General features: G+C 41.8%; 1 protein-coding gene across 1 annotated transcript in view; it reads right to left on the reverse strand.

Annotated features, from left to right (window-relative positions):
* Positions 1 to 17,369, reverse strand: part of LOC126285179 (odorant receptor Or2-like) — a 103,228-nt gene that overhangs the window by 41,552 nt on the left and 44,307 nt on the right. The window contains exons 3-4 of the mRNA XM_049984487.1: positions 14,736 to 15,016; positions 549 to 648 (exon numbers count right to left, since the gene is read on the reverse strand). Of these exons, the coding sequence (XP_049840444.1) occupies positions 549 to 648; positions 14,736 to 15,016 (381 nt within the window). The remainder of the gene's footprint in view (positions 1 to 548; positions 649 to 14,735; positions 15,017 to 17,369) is intronic.

Consider the following 17,369-nt stretch of genomic DNA (forward strand, 5'->3'; position numbering starts at 1 on the left):
AGCGAGAATTTCCTCAGATAAGACAATAGAAGCATTCTTTGACATTACACTACCGCCTAGTGTAGCGTACACCACGTCAGTATAACCAAACGTATCTCCTTGAGCGGAAGGAACGATCTTCAACGCAGTTGTCTCCCTCGAGGTCGAGAAAACTAATTTAAAAACGTAATTATACCTGGATGCATATACACGACCAAAAAGGCATAGTAGAATACCATAAAACACGAATGATAGTTACCAAAAACTATCCTGTGACACCTCATGTTTATAAATCTTGTGTAACATCAGAAATACAGTATATCTGATGTGATGCAAGAATCCGTAGATCTTAACTCATTCGGTAACGTGGTGCTGCATCGCCCATTCAGAGTGGGACGAAAAGTTGATTGAACTTGTCGAAGCAATTAAGTTAACATAAAAGTTAATGCTTCTCATCTAATGTAACTATTTGGGTAACGTAACATTTGTCACATACATTTCAAAATACGAAAATGAATAGAATGTAATACTGCGTGATACAGCAATGAAATGTATTAAAGGCGGCTTACATATGTGGCCTGAAACAGCAGTACGCAGACAGACAGAACGCTGAACATGAATTGTGTCATTGCGACAGGGCTCATGGTTTCTTCCAGGTATCTGGTAAACCTGTAACATAAGTAAAACGTATGTATTAGCAACAGGTACTAGACTCTTCCGTTTAACATCCAGTGCTACAACAATTTTTTATACTATTTTAAGAATCTTCTCATGCGTTTCGGCTGACTGTTGATTGTTTCTCACATACTTTGCTACCATGAAGTAGAAAAGATTCACCCCTATGGTTCGGATTACTGATGTATTTTCTTCAAGTTGCTGTTGTAGTTGTGTATATCACACAAGAAAAGGTTTCAGTCCACCACCAGTGATTTATGTCTTAGACAATACCACCCAGCTGGTTACCAAACCGTCGAAAGAACTATAAAACAAACATCGTGTGGAGTAGCCGAAAGGAGCAAATAGAGGGTTCATCACGAAGTGTTGCTATGTAAAACGAAAATATCTGTTCCGACACTGACGCTGACAATGTTGAGTGTTTATGGAAAAAGTTCAAGGCAATCGTAAAATGCGTTTTAGACAGGTACGTGCCGAATAAAAGTGTGAGGGGCGGGAAAAACCCACCGTGGTTCAACAACAAAGTTAGGAAACTACTGCGGAAGCAAAGAGAGCTTCACTCCAAGTTTAAACGCAGCCAAAACCTCTCAGACAAACAGAAGCTAAACGATGTCAAAATTTGCGTAAGGAGGGCTACGCGTGAAGCGTTCAGTGAATTCGAAAGTAAAATTCTATGCACCGACTTGACAGAAGATCCTAGGAAGTTCTGGTCTTACGTTAAATCAGTAAGTGGCTCGAAACAGCATATCCAGACACTCCGGGATGATGATGGCTTTGAAACAGAGGATGTCACGCGTAAAGTTGAAATACTAAACACCTTTTTCCAAAGCTGTTTCACAGAGGAAGACCGCACTGCAGTTCCTTCTCTAAATCCTCGCACAAACGAAAAAATGGCTGACATCGAAATAAGTGTCCAAGGAATAGAAAAGCAACTGGAATCACTCAACAGAGGAAAGACCACTGGAACTGACGGGATACCAATTCGATTCGACACAGAGTAGCGAAAGAACTTGCCCCCCTTCTAACAGCCGTGTACCGCAAGTCTCTAGAGGAACGGAAGGTTCCAAATGATTGGAAAAGAGCACAGGTAGTCCCAGTCTTCAAGAAGGGTCGTCGAGCAGATGCACAAAACTATAGACCTATATCTCTGACGTCGATCTGTTGTAGAATTTTAGAACATGTTTTTTCCTCGCGTATCATGTCGTTTTTGGAAACCCAGAATCTACTCTGTAGGAATCAACATGGATTCCGGAAACAGCGATCGTGTGAGATCCAAATCGCTTTATTTGTTCATGAGACCCAGAAAATATTAGATACAGGCTCCCAGGTAGATGCTATTTTCCTTGACTTCCGGAAGGCGTTCGATACAGTTCCGCACTGTCGCCTGATAAACAAAGTAAGAGCCTACGGAATATCAGACCAGCTCTGTGGCTGGATTGGTTTCAGCAGACAGTACACAGCATGTTGTTATCAATGGAGAGACGTCTACAGGCGTTAAACTAACCTCTGGCGTGCCACAGGGGAGTGTTATGGGACCATTGCTTGTCACAATATGTATAAATGACCCAGTAGATAGTGTCGGAAGTTCCATCCGGCTTTTCGCGGATGACGCTGTAGTATACAGAGAAGTTGCAGCATTAGAAAACTGTAGCGAAATGCAGGAAGATCTGCAGCGGATAGGAACTTGGTGCAGGGAGTGGCAACTGACCCTTAACATAGACAAATGTAATGTATTGCGAATACATAGAAAGAAGGATCCTTTATTGTATGATTATATGATAGCGGAACAAATACTGGTAGCAGTTACTTCTGTAAAATATCTGGGAGTGGAATGATCATATAAAATTAATTGATGATAAGACGGGTACCAGGTTGAGATTCATTGGGAGAGTCATTAGAAAATGTAGTACATCAACAAAGGAGGTGGCTTACAAAACACTCGTTCGACCTATACTTGAGTATTGCTCATCAGTATGGGATCCGTACCAGATCGGGTTTTTCGGAGGAGATAGAGAAGATCCAAAGAAGAGCGGCGCGTTTCGTCACAGGGTTATTTGGTAACCGTGATAGCGTTACGGAGATGTTTAGAGAACTCAAGTGGCAGGCTCTGCAAGAGAGGCGCTCTGCATCGCGGTGTAGCTTGCTCGCCAGGTTTCGAGAGGGTGAGTTTCTGGATGAGATATCGAATATATTGCTTCCGCCTACTTATACCTCCCAAGGAGATCACGAATGTAAAATTAGATTCGAGCGCGCACCTAACCATACGCGACTGGAACAGAAATGGGAGGTAATGACAGTGTCACGTAAATTGCCCTCCGCCACACACCGTTGGGTGACTTGCGGAGTATAAATGTAGATGTAGATGTATCAAGTTATTGGCAGATGTGCAGCTCATTACACTGTTAGACGCGCCCAGTTTAAATCAGTATACAGTCCATGTATAAAAATTAGTAAAAAATACTGAAGTGGCAAGGATCTGTATGATAGCTACCACGAACAGTCTCCTTGCATTTAAACACAAGTGGCAATATGAGCACTGGAGACATGTATGACTGTTGTTGTTGTGGTCTTCAGTCCTGAGACTGGTTTGATGCAGCTCTCCATGCTCCTCTATCCTGTGCACTGTACGCACTGCAACCGACATCCTTCCGAATCTGCTTAGTGTATTCATCTCTTGGTCTCCGTCTACGATTTTTACCCTCCACGCTGCCCTCCAATGCTAAATTTGTGATTCCTTGATGCCTCAACACATGTCCTACCAACTGGTCCCTTCTTTCTGTCAAGTTGTGCCACAAACTCCTATTCTCCCCAATTCTATTCAACACCTCCTCATTAGTTATGTGAGCTACCCATCTAATCTTCAGCATTCTTCTGTAGCACCACATTTCGAAAGCTTCTATTATCTTCTTGTCTAAACTATTTATCGTCCATGTTTCACTTCCATACATGGCTACACTCCAAACAAATACTTTCAGAAACGACTTCCTGATACATAAATCTATATTCGATGTTAACAAATTTCTCTTCTTCAGAAACGCTTTCCTTGCCATTGCCAATCTACATTTCATATCCTCTCTACTTCGACCATCATCAGTTATTTTACTCTCCAAATAGCAAAACTCCTTTACTTCTCTAAGTGTCTCATTTTCTAATCTAATTCCCTCAGCATCACCCGACTTAACTCGACTACATTCCATTATCCTCGCTTTGCTTTTGTTGATGTTCATCTTATATACTCCTTTCAAAACACTGTCCATTCCGTTCAACTGCTCTTCCAAGTCCTTTGCTGTCTCTGACAGAATTACAATGTCATCGGCGAACCTCAAAGTTTTAGTTTCTTCTCCATGAATTTTAATACCTGCTCCGAATTTTTCTTTTGTTTCCTGTACTGCTTGCTCAATATACAGATTGAATAACATCGGGGAGAGGCTACAACCCTGTCTCAATCCCTTCCCAATCACTGCTTACCTTTCATGCCCTTCGACTCTTATATTTGCCATCTGGTTTCTGTACAAATTGTAAATAGCCTTACGCTCCCTGTATTTTACCCCTGCCACCTTCAGAATTTGAAAGAGAGTATTCCAGTTAACATTGTCAAAAGCTTTCTCTAAGTCTACAAAGGTTAGAAACGTAGGTTTGCCTTTCCTTAATCTTTCTTCTAAGATAAGTTCTAGGGTCAGTATTGCCTCACGCGTTCCAACATTTCTACGGAATCCAAACTGATGTTCCCCGAGGTCGGCTTCTACTAGTTTTTCCATTCGTCTGTAAAGAATTCGTGTTAGTATTTTGCAGCTATGGCTTATTAAACTGACTGTTCGGTAATTTTCGCATCTGTCAACACCTGCTTTCTATGGGAATGGAATTTTTATATTCTTCTTGAAGTCTGAGGGTATTTCGCCTGTTTCATACATCTTGCTCACCAGATGGTCGGTTTTGTCAGAACTGGCTCTCCCAAGGCCGTCAGTAGTTCCAATGGAATGTTGTCTACTCCGGGGGCCTTGTTTCGACTCAGGTCTTTCAGTGCTCTGTCAAATTCTTCACGCAGTATCGTATCTCCCATTTCATCTTCATCTACATCCTCTTCCATTTCCATAATATTGTCCTCAAGTACATCGCCCACGTATAAACCCTCTATATACTCCTTCCACCTTTCTGCCATCCCTACCTTGCTTAGAACTGGGTTTCCATCTGAGCTCTTGATATTCATACAAGTGGTTCTCTTTTCTCCAAAGGTCTCTTTAATTTTCCTGTAGGCAGTATCTATCTTACCCCTAGTGAGATAAGCCTCTACATGCTTACATTTGTCCTCTAGCCATCCCTGCTTAGCCATTTTGCACTTCCTGTCGATCTCATTTTTGAGACGTTTGTATTCCTTTTTGCCTGCTTCATTCACTGTATTTTTATATTTTCTCATTTCATCAATTAAATTCAATATTTCTTCTGTTACCCAAATATTTCTACTAGCCCTCGTCTTTTTACCTACTTGATCCTCTGCTGCCTTCACTACTTCATCCCTCAAAGCCACCCATTCTGCTTCTACTGTATTTCTTTCCCTCATTCCTGTCAATTGTTCCCTTATGCTCTCCCTGAAACTCTGAACAACCACTGGTTCTATCAGTTTATAAAGGTCCCATCTCCTTAAATTCCCACCTTTTTGCAGTTTCTTCAGTTGTTCAGTTTTTCAGTTGTTCAGTGTATGACTAAAGTGGTAAATTATGTAAACATGAGGACCTGCTGTAGATAATATTATAGCTTTATACCACTTGGCAAACGTGCTTTGGATATCTTCATTTTGTCACGATCTATAAAATTTTTCATTGTGTTCATGTCAACAAGAGTAATTCGGCTCAACAGATTATGACTGCGTGTAATGCCTGGTCGCTGATATACACTGAATTAAGTAATAATTTTGATTGGTATGTACCATTAAATGGAAGTTTAAATATAAAATGAATGATACTATTGTTCACTTCTTTTAAGCAATTTTCTGTATTTTAGATTGGATGCTGAATTGGTAATCATAAAGGAGTTTTGGCGATCTTGGCATAGAATTTTTTATCCACATATTTTAAGATAACAGAATGCCTGTCGTCCGATTTGAGAATGCGAAATAATCTACAGTAAATACGTGGAATTTGCAGGCCAGCTCTTTTCAAAGGGAATAAGATTCCTCTGTACAATGGTGTGCAAAGAAGTCATTAGCTCTGGACTTAATTTAAGAGGCACACAGAACGATACGGCAAGACTCTCTTCCATCTTGAATCCAGGGTATAATAATGATGAAATGACAATTACTCCCATGCAATGTACAAACTGCATTAATCGTAGTACCACTAAACCAAAGAAAACACATGGAGCAACCAGTGGGGTAAAGTTGGTGAACACAATGAATACAAATGCCAATAAATTTTTAGAGTAATTACTTGAGCATCCATCTCCATAAACGATATTCAATAACAGAATTTATATAGACATTAACAATCCAATACACTCAGCAGTATGACAAATTAATGTCAAAATGGCCAATACTAAATATAATGATCGGCCCACATTCGCCCCAACTCGCAAAACGTGTTTATAAAGTCTAGAGATAGCCTAGTGCAGAAACAAACAAGTGCATACATGCCCACAGTATTTCAGGCCAGCCACAGGAAAATTACTCGCAATCTAAAACGGTAACCAGAACGTCCAGAGTCACAACACTTGTTCACAAAATTCAAAATTGCTGTCCATAGCTGGAAATGGGCGCTCACCATAAACTCCACAGTTCAGAGGAGCGAAAGATTCACAAGTCAAGTTTGCTTCCTCCACATGGTTCTGTGGTTGACAGAATTCCAGCTGGCGTCTCTGTGCCAACAACACTCCCGTGTTCCAGGCTGCCGACACAGCGTTGCCATCACGTATGCAGCGCAGCAGACCCCGAACTACGCACACTTCCACCGAACATGCGAGAGTTAATGTGTATGCCACGTTCTTCCATACAGTAGCACTCGGCGCCAATTCCCTGCCACCTGAGGGGAAGACTTCCTGTGGATACTCAGCAACTGGTCAGAGACAATTGCTGTGAAAGGTTACTGTCGATATAAGCGAGTAGCAGCGATATGGAACACGCACGCCTCACATATAAGTGCAAATTATAGGTTTATAAAACTGCTACTGGCGAAAAGAGCAGAAGGTTTTGAATATACAGAAGAAAGAAGAGTTTCATTCCCTCCCTACATCTCTGACTATTGTAAAAACTCACAAACGAAGACACACGGAAATGAAACGGGACTGCTGGAGAATGGGATACAACCCGTCGGCTTCGGTAAGTCCATTTAATCAGGAAATGAGCTTATGGCACATTCTGATGGCTAGTCGTCGGTTGGAATGACCCTGAAACAAAGTGGCAAGTCACCGAGGTACAAAAGATTGCACTTTTAATGGTAACAGAAAGAACATTCTAAGTCGCTCTTTTCACGGAAAGAGTGGGGCAAGTCCAAGGTGTGGTTCAAGTGTTCACATTCCACCTGTTAGATCAGTTGGATTGCGACTGAAAACGTGATCGATTGAGTTTCCTTATAGTAAAAGCGTTTAGTTTAAAGTGTGGTAGTAGTGTGGTCCTCTCAGGCATTTCAAAACGTGTTTATCATCGCAAGAGAATGATAATCCATCTTTTAATAATCAGCTCAAAGAGGTAACTTTGGTATCATGAGTAATGTTTGTAGGGACCTTAGGCAATGTCTCCAAAGTTAGGCAGCGACTGCAAATGTTCATTGTTTGAGTGTTTCAAACAAATGAAACCCCATGAAAAAGAGCAGCTTATCAAGAATTTTAATTTGTTATGTAACTGAAATAATCACTCTTCGTATTTGAATACTTTCATTTATGTGACAGTAATTGTTTGTAGAAGGCCTAGGTATCACGATTCCAAATTCCAATGCCAGAGATTGTTTTCTCAAATGTTCAGATGTGTGTGAATTCCTAAGTGACCAAACTGCTGAGGTCATCGTTCCCTAGACTAACCCGATGGAGGACTCGAACCTCCGGCGGGGGCGGGGGGGGGGGGGGCATCTGTGACATAGCGCCTCAAACCGCGCGGCGGATTGCTTTTTCCGACACATCGTGGAAGGGCTTTTCGCTGATTACCTCCCATGGAAACTATCCAAAGAAAAATAGTCAGCCATTATAAACCACATTTGTGCATTTAAGGGAAGAAAGACTTACTATAACATGGGAATGACAGACGGAACGTACTTTTAAGAAGGCCTATAAAAATGTACCATGATTTACGTAAAGAAAAATATCCTTAAATTCTTGTTCCATATGGGACATATCGGAAAACATTTAACAGCAACTTCAACTCCCAGTTGGGGCATATGCATACTACCTGCTTATCATGTGACAAATTTCAAGTAGAATTAAAAGGTTTGAATGCAATGCTTTCGCAAAATAGTCTGAAAAAGGAAAATTATAAATTAGAAACCAAGTTAAAATACTTAGCACGGAAGAGGAGGTCCGTAAGCTAATAGCTGTTACATTTTATTCAAGGTAGCGAAAAGCAACACAAGAAAGTTAAAAAATCGGATAAAATGAAGCACTATGCATGGATTATAAAAAGAAACCTCCCCTTGTCACGTATCAGCTTTACTGCTGTTTATTACAAGCAGAAAATATAGTTTGACAGCTCCAACACCCATCAGATGTCCAAAAGTGATGCAATATTTTATACTTACATTGAAGAGGTAGGGAGTAAATGAACAAATGAATTTATTAGTTTTTAGCAGAATTATGTGAGTGAAAGCCTTGATTCAAAATTAAACATTCTTGTAATGTTCTGTGATTCGTGCTGAGGACAGAATAAGAACTATACAGCTTTTTACACCTTCACTATGTCGTTAACACCACTAAGAGATTAGGTAGTACCAAAATAATATTTCCAATAAGAAGACACTCTCGCTTGGAAAACGATATCAACTTTAGTTTGATGAAACAGACAACTACTGCAGGGTTACAAAACGACAGGATTCAGGTTTTTAGAACCACAAGAGTTAATCCAAGACCTTACAAACTCATTCCTGTTCAACAAGAAATTATACGAGATTGGACGATGTTTCTAAAAGCGTCTTACACACTCACGTGTTCTTTGAAGACACGACCGCTCAAAGAAACTCTGGCTGTGAAAGAAGAAAAGTCGTTCAAATACAGAATTGCTTACAATGGGGCTTGGACACCAATAGATTTGGAATATTCTGGTAGTCTGCACTCACACGTCAAGCCTGAGTATCAACTGCATGGACTGGACGAATTCTTATGGTGTCATCGAGAACATATTGATATATGCTTCGTAATATGAAACTTTTTTAAGACAAATCGAGATTGTTTTGCAGATAACTAATTCTATGGTATATTTTCAGAGCTCCTGCCTATATCTCACGAAAAATACACAGATCTTCAAGAACTTAAACGATGTTGTGGCCAAGACGCAAGAAATCGCTATTTTTGTGGTAAAGACGCAATAAATCTCTATACTAATCTACTACATAATGAACCAAAATTCAATACCAAGAAAACGAAACTTCTAAAACTATACAACACAAAGATGAGATGAAATCCTGGCAAAAAGTGATGGGCTTACCACTTTCTTATCATGGCAAATATGTACTTTCTTTGCCTGCACTGTCTTTTTTATCAATAATTACAACTAATATTTTTTCCCTACGGTACTTTCTCTACAGTTATTAAATTTGGCACCGTAGTTAAATTGTTTACACACGACTGGAGTGTCTTAAGTTCTTTTTGTAGTCTCGAAAGTTTAAATTTCCTCTCCTGAATAATGTACTAGATATGACTTATCCCATTTTTCCGTGGGCTTTTTGAATGTATTACGTAAAAGTAAGTTACTCATACTAATAACTTAGTGATGTTTAAGAATACTTGACGTCTTAGGAATCATAGTGGAAGCGTGATCTGAAGATTGTTTTTAGTCAACCGATATCCATTAACAACCAGTGACTGTGGAATTATATTGTGACCACAGCTATTAAAATTTGTATCACATAAAAGTAATTATCATTGGTGCTGAAAATGAGCTGATGCAGTTGAAAACTGACAATTCCAGCTCTATTGTACAGAGACTATTTTGCAGTACTAGACTCATTTCTAAGCTCGCATTTATAGTGAACTAGCGATCCGCCCTATCTTTTCGTGGCTCCTCAAACTACACTCCTGGAAATTGAAATAAGAACATCGTGAATTCATTGTCCCAGGAAGGGGAAACTTTATTGACACATTCCTGGGGTCAGATACATCACATGATCACACTGACAGAACCACAGGCACATAGACACAGGCAACAGAGCATGCACAATGTCGGCACTAGTACAGTGTATATCCACCTTTCGCAGCAATGCAGGCTGCTATTCTCCCATGGAGACGATCGTAGAGATGTTGGATGTAGTCCTGTGGAACGGCTTGCCATGCCATTTCCACCTGGCGCCTCAGTTGGACCAGCGTTCTTGCTGGATGTGCAGACCGCGTGAGACGACGCTTCATCCAGTCCCAAACATGCTCAATGGGGGACAGATCCGGAGATCTTGATGGCCAGGGTAGTTGACTTACACCTTCTAGAGTACGTTGGGTGGCACGGGATACATGCGGACGTGCATTGTCCTGTTGGAACAGCAAGTTCCCTTGCCGGTCTAGGAATAGTAGAACGATGGGTTCGATGACGGTTTGGATGTACCGTGAACTATTCAGTGTCCCCTCGACGATCACCAGAGGTGTACGGCCAGTGTAGGAGATCGCTCCCCACACCATGATGCCGGGTGTTGGCCCTGTGTGCCTCGGTCGTATGCAGTCCTGATTGTGGCGCTCACCTGCACGGCGCCAAACACGCATACGACCATCATTGGCACCAAGGCAGAAGCGACTCTCATCGCTGAAGACGACACGTCTCCATTCGTCCCTCCATTCACGCCTGTCGCGACACCACTGGAGGCGGGCTGCACGATGTTGGGGCGTGAGCGGAAGACGGCCTAACGGTGTGCGGGACCGTAGCCCAGCTTCATGGAGACGGTTGCGAATGGTCCTCGCCGATACCCCAGGAGCAACAGTGTCCCTAATTTGCTGGGAAGTGGCGGTGCGGTCCCCTACGGCACTGCGTAGGATCCTACGGTCTTGGCGTGCATCCGTGCCGTGCTGCGGTCCGGTCCCAGGTCGACGGGCACGTGCACCTTCCGCCGACCACTGGCGACAACATCGATGTACTGTGGAGACCTCACGCCCCACGTGTTGAGCAATTCGGCGGTACGTCCACCCGGCCTCCCGCTTGCCCACTATACGCCCTCGCTCAAAGTCCGTCAACTGCACATACGGTTCACGTCCACGCTGTCGCGGCATGCTACCAGTGTTAAAGACTGCGATGGAGCTCCGTATGCCACGGCAAACTGGCTGACACTGACGGCGGCGGTGCACAAATGCTGCGCAGCTAGCGCCATTCGACGGCCAACACCGCGGTTCCTGGTGTGTCCGCTGTGCCGTGCGTGTGATCATTGCTTGTACAGCCCTCTCGCAGTGTCCGGAGCAAGTATGGTGGGTCTGACACACCGGTGTCAATGTGTTCTTTTTTCCATTTCCAGGAGTGTATAACAACAACTTAAGTACACAAACCTCCTCGTGAATCAGACTGTGTGTTAGTAAAACATATCAAAATCCGAACAATAATTCCCGGATTAGCCTTCACCTGCAGACAGAAAAAGAACTTGAGGGACTTTAATTTATAAATGTAGATAGAGGATATGCATAGATTCTGACCAAATCTCATAGGCCTCTGGAGTTATAATGATTGTTAACTTTACTGTATTTCCTCCAAATACCGCCTCCTCTATAGTTTGCCAGCCCCCAGCCACCATCATTAGCATGTCACTCCAAACGTCAAATAAATATGGAGTTGCAACGATACATATAGACTCAATATCACTATAATTATAAATTACGTACACTAATTTTCTTAATCAATGAATCCATCTATTAATGAAAACCGTATCAAAATCCCTACAGTTTCTTTGATTAAGTCTTCACATACAGACAGAAGAGCGCAGAGAGGGACTTCATTCAGTGAATAATACGTAGGGATATCTCGTACAGCTAACTCTCCTAAGCGACGAGAAGAAAAACACACAGAGTCTCGCCATATAGGAAAAGGAAAAAGAACTGAAGTTTTAAGTTATAGGTCAACAACTTCAACGTCTGGTTGCTGCTGGATCCTGGGATCGTTTGCTAATATCGAACTCGTTAAGTTTAGTAAAGAGAGAAAAACCTTCTGTCCATAAATCAGCGTGTATGTAAAAGGTATCGCTCGTGCGAAACAGGGCTTGCACTTTTCAACCATGATACTTGCTAACCATGGCTGTAGACTAATGTGATGTTTCTTTGTTGTTAGATTTTCAGAAAACATTCGACGCTGTACCGCACCATAGACGAAGTATACGAAGAGTTTCTCAGATATGAGACTGGTCGAAGACTTTTTGAGTAATAGAATCCAGTTTGCATTCTAGACGACGAGTGTGTGTCACAGAGAAAGATAACTCTAGGGGTGCCTCAGGAAAGAGTAAAGAGTGTTAGGTCCGCTCCCCCACTCTCCTTGCACATAAACAGTCTATCGGATATGGTGGGAAAAAATTTGAGACTGTTTGCTGGAGAAGCGGCTGTATACGGAAAGATATAGCTCATTAAGCGAACAGTGCGGTCATTTACGGTGACTGGGAAAAAAGATTATTTTGGGCACTGAAAGACCACGTGTCTTAAATTCAGCTAAAAAAAAAGATTCCTGGGAGTAGTCTATGTATGAAGGAGATTTCAACCTCAATAGGAACATTGTTGTAGCATTCTAAGGTCAGCAGTAAGATAAACTCCCTCTGCCTCCTCTGCTCTCCCCCAGGCACCAGGCGGGGTCATCCATTCCCGTGGAAGTTCTGGAACAAACGAGCTATTGCTCTCGTACGCCGAAGTCACAGGATCTCATCCCCTCTCATCTGGGGCAATAATAATCTAGATTCCCCTCCCCTCGCCTTTTTTTGATTTAGTACTCCAGTTGTGTGAGTTTTACCATTCGTTCGTTAGTCCATAGTGAAAGGAGCATGTTTGTTTTGGGAGATAGTTCTAGTAAACAATAATAACCAATTAATTTCAGGCTTATTATTAGCAATAACGTATCGCAGCCCCTCTCCTCCTCCTCCTCCTCCTCCTCCTCGTCAATCGAGGTCTGTCCATCAGGGCTATGCTACTTAGAAAATGGCGGTTAATATTGCTAATATATGCCACTCCAACCCTCCAAAATACAGTAATAAAATGACGCCACGACATTTTCTGGCCTCCAGTTGCTAACTATTGCAATTTCCTTTAATACCCCCGCCTCCATTCTAACAATAACAACACGTTGCTACGGACGGGAAGACGTGAATATCGTATACCAACGATCAATGCAATGGCGGCATTCAGCTTCACCCAAACCAAAACATTTTATAGCATTCTCCGTTCTCGAATCGAAAAATGATGGCTACCGTTTTTTGGAATGAAAAGGGCGTAATTTTGATTGATTTCATGGGCCGTAGCTCAACAGTCATAGCTGATGTACGCTGTAAAACTCTGACCAAACTGAGACATGCGATCCAAAATCGATGCCGTGGGAAACCGTCGTGTGGCATAATCCTGCTCCGCGACAACACCGATGCCAAAACCAAGGACAAGATTCAAGATTTTCGTTGGAAACTTTTTGATCGCCCTCCGTACAGCTACGATCTTGCTCCAAGTGACTACTTCCTCATCTTGCATTTGAAAAAGTGGCTGAGTGGACAACGATTTCAAAACGACGGGGAGCTCAAGACAGGCGTTACCAAGTGGTTTAATTACAGGCACCAGGCTTCAGTGTAGAGGGGTTAAAGAAGCTGGAGAGGCGTTACAGAAAATATGTAAATGTGAACGCCAATTATGTGAAAAAGTAAAGTAGATATGTGTTAAAATATTACTGTCAATAACAACCTTTTTCCATGACCGTATTTTTTTATGACCAAACGGGCCATATTTTGGAATATACCTCGAAAACCATTATTCATGAGAGACAACATTATAATTGTACTGCCTCCAACTTTTGTTTCCTATAAGGGCCATATTTACAAAATAGGGAACGATAGGGTTGGTACAGAAGCACATAGGCCATCGAGTTTCCCTCGCTTCATTTGCAAGTATAGGCGGAAGTGGAAGGCTAGCAGTGGAACAAAGCATCCTAGATCATTCACCATTAACAGTATAGTTGATTGCGCAGCACTCGTGCAGATCGCCTAAGCGGACCAAAGGCTTACTGTACCCTCGGGTTTTGGACGCTTCGCTGTTGCGGAAACAGTAACGTCCAAGCGGTCCACCACTGGGATTATGCCAGCCACATAAGGCGACCACCGCTGCTACTATTCTCCAAAATGTGAAGAGAGATGGCGGAACCACCCTGATAGACTCTTCCAAAAGCTTTACCTCTTCCAGATTACATTTCCGCGAACATATAAATAAAATTTCGTAGGTCTAGGATCAGGTCCATAGAGAATCCTGCGGCACGGCCTCGAGCGCCACCTGAGTAATTTGTGAGCATGCTGCTCGCAGTTGCATACATACCTTAATGATACTTGAAATTAGGCCAACAACTCTCTCGTCTCGTGATTGCAACAGCTTCTGCATACGGATTGTCCGTATCGTTTCTAGTCTCACTATATTGACCTCTGAGTTGTAATATTTGCCCTCATACTACAAGTAACGTCTAAGACAGGCATAATTGAAACACGATTACGAAATAACACACATACTTTGATCTGCTTGCTCTCCAGATTTCGGTATTGACGAATCATTAACATTAAATTTAAAAAATAATAAAATTCATGTTATGCTTTCCATCGACCTGAAAATGAAATAATTTCCTTGCAGGGAATTGCGTAACATTTCATTACCATTTTCATCAGTCCCTAAGAAAATTCAGGTAGGACCTGGCTTTAAAAGTGACCCTGCACCAGCTACACCAATTGTCTTTGGTGTTTCTCTATAACTGTCGGTTATACCTGATGATCTCCTGATGCCTCTCTATACAGAGACACAGCTCCCTGTGGGCGCTGTCGTGCCCTTTCGTTGCCTGAACAGCACAGCCTCGTCCGTCTTTCTGCCCGGTGGTGCATAAGGCCGCATCCTGTCGGAGGCTTCTGAGTCGTAAGGTTAGTAGGTCGAGCTGCGCTCCCAGGAACTCCATGATGCCCATGAAGAGGCAGTCGAAGCCTAGTGTGACGTTAGCGATGGTGAAACTCGACATGCACTGCAGTACGTATGATAACTCGTACACTGGCACCTACAAAAGAAACATTCACAAGAAGTTCAGGGATTCACCTTTCTTGTCTTACTTACCCAACTGCAAAGAGTACATCATATTTGTTAACGAACACTAAGCCATACTTGTATCATGAGGAAAAGCAGATCACCTATTTTTGGGTAATATTAGACATAGATAATGGGGCTCTCATCCTCATCGTACAAGTCCCAATATTAGTTCCCAGGATCCCGTTATAAGTTCTGCTTCGCTTTCTACTTTCCTCTTGTCTTTACCTTGTATCATAATTATTATCTAATAAGCCTGATCATTACTATTATTTACACTGATACCAACACTCATTCGTCGCCGTTAATAGCTGCGAAAACATATTTATCTCTGCAACGTAAAGTTGAAGGTATCTGGACCGATAACATTTTCCGTTGATTCTGCAGTAATGTATAGTAATGGTGACAGTAATTATTTGAAATTAACACATAGCTAAGATTCTTTCACAGCATCGACGACGTAATAAAACAGTGTCATCATTGCTCTCAAAACCCTTTTCTAAACCAAGGCTTTCCAGATTCTATGATGTGACACTAAAATAGTGTTTCTTTAATTTTGGTCGGTGTACGAGTGTACATAATTTGTTGGAGATCGTTTTATCGTATAATTATGCAGATTGTTTTGTTTACTACACCATAGGATCTCTAATGAAAAATAATCTATCCGGAATATCTGAAACACATTTTCTATATCGGAAGTACCATGAGCAAGTAGCAACATCTTGGAAACCATTATTTTTTTTGCACATCAAGATATGACAGCTCTTCTTTATTAAATACAGACATCTTGCACCCCCATTTCGTATTCAGATTTTTTTCCATATTTTATATATCTTTCTACACTTTCCAAATTACTCCGTACTCTATGTATAAATGTACGACAATATTTGTGCTCTTACTGCTTACTCTAACATGTTTCTTTAGCATCCAGTAGTGATTTGGGTTCCCCGCCAAACCTGAGAGAATCTACAAGGCGTCTGCAAGGCCAACTGTTACTCTTTGTCTTCTAAATGCAACCCCAGATAAAAAAAATTCTGTCTACACACAATTCTAACTGCCAATGCCAAACATTGTATACTCTAAAACATTAATGTACAACAGTGGAGGTGGAGTGCTGTTTAAATACAGCTTGATGTTTACTGATTCTTACAAAAAAACTATCTCCTAAGAGCGTAAAAGGGAATAAGAGCGTCTAAAAACTGAGACTGACAGGAAGAAATGGCTAAGTAGTAATGGCTAGAGGACAAATGTAAGGATTTAGAAGCATATTTCACAATGGAAAGATAGATACCGGGTACAGTAATATTAAAAGAGGGCTTTGGAGAAAAGATTAGAAGCTGTATGAATATTAAGAGCCAGTCCTAAGCAAAGAAGGGAAAACTAAAATATGGAAGGAGTAAATACAAAGGAGATGAACTTGAAGGCAGTATTACTTACACGGAAGAGGACGTAAAGGAAGATGAAATGGGAGGTACAATACTGCGGGTCGGCCGGAGTGGCCGAGCGGTTCTAGGCGCTACAGTCTGGAACAGCGCGACCGCTACGGTCGCATGTTCAAATCCTGCCTCGGGCATGGATGTGTGTGATGTCCTTAGTTAGGTTTAAGTAGTTCTAAGTTCTAGGGGATTGATGACCTCAGAAGTCCCATTGTGCTCAGAACCATTTGATTTGAACAATACTGCGAGAAGAATTTGACGCAGCACTGAAAGACCTAGCTCGAAACAAGGCCCCAGGATAAGCTGACATTCTGTCAGAACGCTAAGAGCCATGGGAGAGCCAGCCACGACAGAACTCTTCCATCTGGGCAACAAGATGTATGAGACAGGCGAAGAATCCTCAGAGTTTAGGAAGAATGTAATAATTCCATCTCCAAAGAAAGAGTTGCGAACAGGTGCAAAAATTGCAGAATTATCAGTTTAATAATTCATGGCTGAAAATATTAACACGAATTATTTACTGAAGAAAGCTAAACTGGTAGAACCCGACTTCGGGAAGATCAGTTTGGATTTCGCAGAAATATTAGAACACGCAAGGCAGTACTGATCCTAAGACTTACTTTAGAAGACAGGCTAAGGAAAACCTACATTTACAACGCTTGTAGACTTAGGGGAAGACTTCGACAATGTTGACTGAAATACTCTCTTTGAAATTCTGAAAATTTCAGGGGTAAAACATGGGGGACGAAAGGTATTTACAACTTGTACAGAAATAAGACGACAGTTACAAGAGTCGAGGGGCATGAAACGCAAGCAGTGGTTGGGAAGGAAACGAGAAAGGTTTATAATCTATCGCCGATGTCATTCAGTCTGTACACTGAGTAATCAGTA

This window comes from Schistocerca gregaria, chromosome 8 (genome assembly GCF_023897955.1).
Source record: "Schistocerca gregaria isolate iqSchGreg1 chromosome 8, iqSchGreg1.2, whole genome shotgun sequence".
Taxonomy (NCBI): Eukaryota; Metazoa; Arthropoda; class Insecta; order Orthoptera; family Acrididae; genus Schistocerca; species Schistocerca gregaria.